Source organism: Mytilus trossulus, chromosome 11 (assembly GCF_036588685.1).
Source record: "Mytilus trossulus isolate FHL-02 chromosome 11, PNRI_Mtr1.1.1.hap1, whole genome shotgun sequence".
Taxonomy (NCBI): Eukaryota; Metazoa; Mollusca; class Bivalvia; order Mytilida; family Mytilidae; genus Mytilus; species Mytilus trossulus.
Genome location: NC_086383.1, coordinates 58,011,353 through 58,020,826, shown reverse-complemented (window position 1 = coordinate 58,020,826; position 9,474 = coordinate 58,011,353). Strand labels below are relative to the sequence as shown.

At 31.7% G+C, this 9,474-nt stretch overlaps 1 protein-coding gene across 5 annotated transcripts in view; it reads left to right on the top strand.

Annotated features, from left to right (window-relative positions):
• Positions 1–5,593: 5,593 nt before the first annotated feature.
• The window catches only part of LOC134691349 (dual specificity tyrosine-phosphorylation-regulated kinase 4-like), a 109,385-nt gene continuing 105,504 nt past the window's right edge, over positions 5,594–9,474 (top strand). For all 5 annotated transcript variants that reach the window (XM_063551821.1, XM_063551820.1, XM_063551819.1 and 2 more), the window contains exons 1-2: positions 5,594–5,714; positions 7,328–7,426. In XM_063551821.1, coding sequence (XP_063407891.1) covers positions 7,392–7,426 — 35 coding nt within the window. In that variant the 5' untranslated portion in view covers positions 5,594–5,714; positions 7,328–7,391. The remainder of the gene's footprint in view (positions 5,715–7,327; positions 7,427–9,474) is intronic.

Below are 9,474 nucleotides of genomic sequence, written 5' to 3'. Positions count from 1 at the left end.
TCTATGGTCAAGTTGTTGTCTCTTTGACTCATTCCCCATTTCCATTCTCAATTTTATGTTAACATCTGAAGATGGTCACAACAATGACAGACCCAACATGGGATAAAGTAAAAGGTATGTACTCTCTTTAACTTAGAATATTTTGTCTTTTATGCCTAGGGTAGTTATACAAGTGAGGGGTTTATCCAGCTATAAAACTTGGTTTAATTCACCATTTTCTACATAAGAAAATATCTGTACCAATTCAGGAATATGGCGGTTGTAATCCATTCATCATACGTTTTTGATTGAGTTAAGTCTGCCAATTAATTTTATCGTGTGTTTTTCTATGTTGTTATGTTATGGTATTGTTTCAGAAAAAGGGAGAAGGTTTGGATCCATTAAAACGTTTAATCCCGCTGCAAATGTTTGCACCTGTCCTAAGTCAGGAATCTGATGTACAGTAGTTGTCGTTTGTTTATGTAATATATACGTGTTTCTCGTTTCTCGTTTCTCGTTTTGTTTATATAGATTAGACCGTTGGTTTTCCCGTTTGAATGTTTTTACACTAGTAATTTTGGGGCCCTTTATAGCTTGTTGTTCGGTGTGAGCCAAGCCTCCGTGTTGAAGGCTGTACTTTAACCTATAATGGTTTACTTTTTAAATTGTTATTTGGATGGAGAGTTGTCTCATTGGCACTCACACCACATCTTCCTATATCTATTTAATGTGTTATATCATTTGATTAGTTACTTTCCATTTTGAATTTCCCTTTGAGTTGAGTATTTTTGTAATTTTTCTTATAGCATTTGGAATCTGTATTTATAATGCTTGTTCTTCTGAAAGTGTTACTCTTCCAAGAGAAAGTGCCAATTTTAAATGGATATAAATAGTATGGGATGAATATTGTTGTATACAAATGCAAACTGGAAAATAACAACTTTCAAAATATTTTAATGATAATTTTGATCTCTTATTTTTTGTAGACAATACATTGATAGCAGTCTTCATGAAATTTTGAATTGTATGATCCATCCAAGAGGCAACCATTGCTCGTTTGTTTTCACCTAATTTATGTTCTTGCATATATGATGGTCATTCTTCCTATTGTTTGAATTTTAGTCACCTCTTTTGTAAGCATTGAGTTCATAAAGTCATTGCTTTGGTCGCTGGTTGCCTTGGCTGTTCAACATGCAGTATGTAGAAAGCACAAGATTGGACTACTATGAGTTCGAACGATGGGTCACATATATATCTTCTTGATGACCTCTGTACATTTAAAATCTTATTTTGCAGGTTGAGACTAAAACAGATCGAGGTAGCTTTATTTGACATGAACATTTAATGTCATAAAAACACGTATACATTAAATGATTTTTACTGGAGTTTATACGTCATACAAAAAAGCAACATATATCCAAGGGATAATCCAAATCTTGAGCTAAAATCAAACTTATAATGGCATGACTAAAAACAAAAACAACCAAGAAGATTTACCCAACAATATACAATACCTAGAAAAAAGACTCCACTTTTTCCATGCAAGTTATAGTTGTCTTTTTTACATTGTTTTACATATGTTGTTCAGTGGTTTTCGTTTGTTTTTATGGTTCATAAGAGTTTCTCGTTTCTCGTTTTTTTCTAATTTATTGAACGTTGGTTTTCCTGTGAGAATTGTTTTACATTAGTCATTTCTGGAGTCGAATCAGGACCCTTTATAGCTTGCTCTTGGGTGTGATGCAAGATTTTATGTTGAAGGCCGTACTTTGACCTATAAGGGGTTCATTTACAGATTGTAACATGAATGAAGTGTTGTGTCATTTGCACTCATACCACATCTTCTTATTTCTATTCAGCAAAACGAACCCCACCAAAACTAGTGGTGATCGCAGGTCCTCTGGAAGTCACGGTCAGTAGATCATGTTCCACATTCGATACTCGTCTAGTTGCTTATGTGAGTACAAATTCTATGATACATCTTATTCGGAATGTTACATTTATGGAGGACAGATTGTAGTGGAACTATCGGTGAAACATACATGTATTCATAACAATAAACCAATACATGATTCTGTTAGTTAAATTATAAAGAGATGATTTTAACTTCACCTCTTATAACTCTTGGTTTATAAAAACTATCGGTAAAACATAATCATAACAATAAACCAATACAGTCATGATTCTGCTAATTAAATTGTGAAGAGATGATTTTAACTTCACCTCTTATAACTCTTGGTTTATAAGCATCTTTGTAAGCAGCAACCTTCTAGCAAGGCAATCAAGGTAGTAAAAGTCCTGAAAATAAATGTAATATCAATTTTAAGATACCTATACTCAATATGCATTCGTTGCCAGAATGTTGCTACATAGAAAAGGAACATTCACAATTTGGAAACAACTCTTGTATAGTAAATATAAAAAAGAAGATGTGGTATGATTGCCAATTAGACAACTATCAACAAAAGACAAAAATGACACAAACATTAACAACTATAGGTCACCGTATGGCCTTCAACAATGAGCAAAGCCCATATCGCATAGTCAGCTATATAAGTCCCCGATAAGACAATGTAAAACAATTCAAACGAGAAAACTAACGGCCTTATTTATGTCAAAAAATGAACGAAAAATAGTTTGTTCTTGATCGACCTTCATTGTCAATTGCTTTGTGTAAGTCAAGAGGCAGACCAAGTAAGATACTCAGGCAAATCCAATCAGATTAGAAGATCTAAAAGTTCAATCATGCAGTTCCACTGCACTATCATTAGAATAGAAGAATAGAATGATATATAAATGGACGCAAACATTTATGATGGCCAGATGCGGCCATTTCGCTTTATCGCGTTTTCGTGTTTTCTTCATTCACTTTGCAAACGCGAAATCGGGAAATCGGAAAATCGGGAAATCGAGAAATCGAGTAAGCGAAATCGAGAAAGCGAAATCGAGAAATTGAGAAATCGGGAAATAGGGAAATCGAAAAATAGGGAAATCGAGAAATATTGAAATCGAGAAATAGGGAAATCGAGAAATAGGGAAAATCGAGAAATAGGGAAATCGAGAAATCGAGAAATAAGGAAATCTGGAAATCGAGAATTCGAGAGAGCGAAAACGCGAAATGAATTTTTCGATTTCGCGTTTTTGCTCTCCCGATTTTCAGATTTCCCGATTTCCCAATTTTTCGATTTCTCGTTTTCTCGATTTCCCGATTTTTTAATTTCTTGATTTCTCGATTTTGCTTTCTCGATTTCTTCCTGATTTCCCGATTTCTCGATATCTCGATTTCCCAATTTCCCCATTTCTCGATGTTTCTTAGTTGTCGTTTGTTTATTTAATATATTCATGTTTCTCGTTTCTTCTTTTGTTTATATATATTAGACCGTTGGTTTTCCCGTTTGAATGGTTTTACCGTGACTAGTAATTTTGGGGCCCTTTATAGCTTGTTGTTCGGTGTGAGCCAAGGCTCCGTGTTGAAGGCTGTACTTTAACCTATAATGGTTTACTTTTTAAATTGTTATTTGGATGGAGAGTTGTCTCATTGGCACTCACACCACATCTTCCTATATCTATAGCCGAATATGAATATACTTCTCAATGTTATTCCAGAGTAAGCTCTCATTAGAGAACTATGTAAGGTTGGTTAGATTCAAACAAGCTACTCTTTGGCAATATTAGGAGGAAGATGTGTAATCATTCAAATTATGTTCTCTCAGACTCTATTCAAATTGCTATACCCAAGCATCTTAAAGTAGTCTCACTAGATTGAAATGAAAATTTCATGAGTTTTTATCAAAAAATCTTTATTATATTCTCAGATTTACCAAAACGATTGCTTACATGTATATGAAAATTAAAAAAAATGTTTCTTTCTCAATATTTTATTTTACAACTGAAAGATCCTCTTTACTATTTGACTTGAAAGTTTCACAATTGTATGATATGTTTATGCTCTTATCTACTACATCAAAATTTTTAAAATCTTGGCCTTTCAATTAAAATATGCCAATAACTTATCTTTTTTTTTTGTTTATTTTATTCTGACCGCTAGTTCCTATATGATTTTGCCTTGTATTTATGGTTAAGTTTTAAACTAAATCAAGACCGAAATTTAATGACAGTGTGAGACGTACGGAGATATATATATAAACAAGAATGTGTTCACAGTACAAGGATGCCCCACTCGCACTTTCAACTTCTGTGTTCAGTGGACCGTGAAATTGGTGTAACAATCTTATTTGGCATTGACATTTTAATGATCATATCATAGGGAACATGTGAAATAAGTTTCAAGTTGATTGGACTTCAACTTCATCAAAAACTACCTTGAACAAAAACTTTACTCTAAGACTAACACTATCATTTCCTATGTTCATTAGACCGTGAAATTGGGTTAAAATATAATATTGCATTAAAATTAGAAAAATCGTATCATTTGTACTTAGTTTGAAGTTGATTTGACTTGACCAAAAACTTTAACCTGAAGCGGGACAGACGGACGTACGAACGAACGAACAGACGGACGAACGGACAGTACAACAACTTGATTGTGGGCGCTCAATCCTCCCCGAAGCGGAAACGGCATTTTAACAGTTCTGTACAATATAAGAACAACCTGCGATAAGAATAACTCAAAAGATCGATGCGAGATACTCAAAATAAACCGACCAATTAACATTAAGACAATATACCCAAACCATCGAACTAAGAGTAATTGCAACTACTGGGAAAGTGTCCAAAGCTAGTTGCAAACAGTACTGAAATAAATCTTGTTCTCCCAGACAGAAGTATCAATCAATACACAACCAACTGATTTATTTAAAAAGTCCAAGGATCGTCTTGTACACGTTGTATATACTTACACATAGATCCCGTGTTACATTGAAAGTTTTTGAAAAGTGGTGGTCCGACTGAAGGTTTTAAACATCGGTATTTTGCATTAGAAATAATATATAGGACCAGAAGATTTTTTTTTGAGGACCACCAAAGAAAAATGATTTTGAGAACTTTCTGATATCTTCGATCTTTGCTTTATACAAAAATAATCCAGTTTGGTTACTTTAAAAAAAAATTGGATAGACTAAGATGTCCTTTTTGATCAGTTTAGTCATATATATTCTCTAGAGAGTCAGACAAACAGCTTTTTGTGGGTACCTCTTAATTTGTCTCTGAATTCTTGTGCAGTCAAGTTATGATTATTCTTTTAAAAAATCAAAAAAGGGGTAAAGCCTGGTTTGTTTGGCAAAATTGAATTCAAAATTTCTTTTAAAACGCAAAGAATATTAGTTACGATTTATTTCTATTCTGTATTTTGTATTCCTTCTATTCTCTATTCTTTGTGTTTTAGCTCCTAATTATTTTTTATTCTTTATCTTATTGCACGGCCTTTTATTCAGTATGATTTGTCGTTTATTCTCTATTTCGATTGATACTGGACTTCTATAACCTGGTAACAGAGTTTGTTGGACTTATCAGAGACATATGTCTCTTCATAGTAGGGCTTTGGTCTCAGATTTTGTAAACCGGCTCATGCATCCAGACACTCTTCCAAATCGACTGAAGGATCATTACGTTCGTTTTCTACGTCATTTTTATATTTTATTCCATCGTTTAACCGAACCGGAAGTCTTCTCATTCAGCATCTCTCTCATGGCAACGCTCCAGCAGAACTGGACCAAACTCATTAGACTCAATGCCAAACTGAAAAAACTTTCATAGTGCCATATATGCAGAAACTGATAGTAAGATTGGAATAAACTTCCTTATTTAAAAGGAAAAAACCCATAAAAAACAAATATTTTGAAAATTGTGTTGATTGCTTGGTCAGTTCACACAAGGACGTATGTTACATTGTAGTTATACGTCCTTGGTTCACAGTTGCTGTCTCAAGTCAATGTGATCATGGATGATGGAGTAACATTCTTTTTGAAGTTTTAGTTCATAATGCCATTAATGGCATTATTTAATGGTGAAACATAAACCTATTAGCTATTACTCAAATCATGTCTATCAGCTGATACATAGAATAAAAAAGAATAGAACTTTCAGAATATTGTCATTCTGCAGAATGTTATCATCAACTAATGTATAAAAATTTTACATTTATAATTACAAGGACCACATTATATTGAACATGTTAAGGAGGGGTATTTGCGAAAAATACCAGTCGAGTCGGAGAGAATGTTAAATTTCACAAGCCGTAAGGCGAGGGAAATTCATTCTCAAGACTGGTATTTTTCGCAAATACCCCTCAATAACATGATATATCTGTTTAATTACACCGAATGTTAAATGTACTAAAACGCATTGATGATCGTGACGTTACAAGCATCCAGTCGGATAGAGTATTTTTTGGCAAATACCACGGCAGAGAGGGTAAAAAAGGCATATCCTTAACGATATTCATTTGATAAAAGTAAATTGGGGAAAAATACACTGGCTATTAACCAATCAAAACCCACAGATTCTTACATAAGGTGTAATTTATGTTAAAATGTTATAAATTTATTATTGGGTATACAGTAGAAGTTAATTATTGTTTCTTTGAACTTAAAACAATCTGATTTTTTTTCTTCATTTTAACACATACATGTATGTATGCATGACATGTATGTTTTCTGACATTTTTTTTAAATTTAATTTTTTTTTTTTTTAAATTCTGGTTCCAATGATACCTATAATTTTCTATAAGTATTTGTAGAGACGAATTGACTGCTTTTATAGTCACTAAATTAATGAATAGAGAGCCTTCAAAATATGACATCAACCATCAAAATTGTTTATTTCACCCTATATCATGTATTTTAAAAGTTTTGATTTACCTTTACAAAACATTAACATTATTAAATGCAGATCTATGTATGTATGTATTAACAAAACGTCTATGAAATTTTTATCACCAAATCAAATCTAATTGTCATTGATGTAAATAATCCAATTTGATTTGAATGACATTTGTTGAGGCATACAAACGATTTTACATGTTTACATATTGTCTGGACGTTAATAGTATTGATTTTAGAATTATCACCTAAATAAAAATAGTTATAAAATCAACTCATCCTCTGTGTTTATCTGACAGGTAAAAATTAACCTCCTTAAAAGTTCGGTGATTGTTATGATCAATATTCAGATTCAAGGTAAAAAAAAAGAAAAATCACCTGTTTAAAAAGTTACTGTACATTAAGTCAGAAACTACCGTTCGGTTGTTATAATGTTTTTCTTGAGTAAGCTTAACTAAGTTAATTATCGTAGTCGAAACAGTGAATGGAAATAAAATCACAGTTTAAAATGATATAATTGCCTCATGGCTTTAATGGAGTGATTACAACGCAGTGACAATTTTATCTTGCAGCGGAATAAATAGAATAAAACTGACCAGTCCAAAAGATTCAGGTGGTATGGCGAGGGGTTAGAGAATGAATCCGCGTGTGTCAAAACAACGTAAGAAAAGGTAGGCCATCATCATCTTTATCATATCTATATATTGATTTACCGTTAGCCACTTAAGGTGGAAAGTTTAAATTGCTTTTTGTATTGATTTTGCTTGTTTTGTTTATTCTTTAGATTACATTTTTGGTTAAAAATCAGTAAAATCAGTAATTATTAGATAAATTTTTGTAATAGTTTATTCTTCAATGAGTCTTTAGATTGCAATTTGGTTCAAAATGCAGATACATATTATCTGATTTTCACGGTTATTAATAGGTAAACATTTTTAATAGCAGTGTCATCTTATATGAAGATCTACATGTAGATGGAGGTGTTTCATTTCTGTATTCTTTATATTTTTAGGGTATTACAATTATTTCTCTGTTCTTTATATTTTCTAGCCATTATTCCCTATTCTTTCTGATTTAGTCTAACTCTCTTTATTTTTATAATATATAATCTTTATGAAATTGTACCACATAGTTCTATAGTCCATACATGTACCCAAAAGCAATTAAGGTTGGGATCGGTATTTGGGGTATATTGATCTAAACCGTTTATGAATTAAGGGCCAATATGGGGCAGAAAACAGGGATTTTCTGGTTTCAGGACAATATCATGTATAAGTCTACAGAAATTGTACCAAAGTACCATACCTAAAAAGGAAGGTTTGGATTGCTTTTGCTTTTTGGAGTTATGGCCCTACATTTGTAAAAGTTGAGATTAAGAATGAAGGGCCACAAACAATACTTGTCAAATACCTGATATTTTTCTGAATTCTTGACCATTTTCAATGGGGGTTCATTAATATACAGAATTTAACTGAATTTAGAGCTTTGAATTTCTGTCCAGTTATCAAGCTGGTCAAAATCGGGAGCCAAAAATAATATTTGTTCATTTAAAAAAAACCTATATATATATGGGGTACTTTGATTTGTATTTAGTGTATTTAGACTTCAGATATTAGACCATACTAGGTAAATTCAAATTTTAAAATCCTTAGACCTTATTCATCCTGTGTCTGAAACATATGCTGTACATGTTATATATTTAACTACAATCCAAAGTGAGTGCTGTATCAAGCTTGAATGTTGTGTCCAGTCTTTAAACTGATCAGGGTTTGACCGAATTAAGCTGTGCCCTGCAGAGCATTTTTATTTTAATTGAAAATAAATAAACATTATGAACAATACAACAACAGTGTTTTTCTCAATTTCCACAGTCCAGTGACCAACAGTTCATGTGTAAAACAATGGAAATTGGTAGATTTTCACCAAGTAGAGTGCACAAACCTGTTTTAATTTTTGATAATTTTTCTTTGAATTGTAATTTTGTTCAAAATTCAACATGTAATATTGTCCCAAAGTATTACTAGCCATAAAAGATAATTTTAAATTTAAATTTATTAAAAAGTGAATACAGAGTATGGTACTTAAAATTATTCACATGAAAGCAATCTGTTTCCAGATTCTGATTAAAAATATTAATAAAATGAAATTCACAAATTGAAATAGGATACATATTTAAAATTATGCGTAAAGACATGTAACAAAATCATATTAGAACTGAGTTAAAACAGAAAAAACAGATCTCATGATTGTACATGAAAGTTGAAAAATTGTCATAGAACAATTTTAATATGCATATTATAATGGAAAAAGGATATTAAAATAATACAGAGAGACACTTAGATACTCATCGGTAACATTTTCAAATTGAAGGGTGGTTTTATATTATTCTAACTTCCACCTTGAAATTTATTTTATTACACTGATGAATGTGATATATGTATACCACAAGGCCTTTTATACATTTAAATGGGTAAACAGTAATATCATTTACATTTAAATTAGTATATCCCATCCTTTCAGACCTTTGATTTACTATTTTACTAAAAATAGATTTATTTGTTTAAAGTTTAATTAGTTGTAAGTATTTTAAAGAAGATGAAAGACTTTTTAACTGTTCTTTCGTTCTATGACCAGAGAAATATATCTACTGTTTTTATGTTTGAAAAGAAAGGCTGATGAAAGTTATTTATTATAGATAAGATTCATTGGTGATTGATAG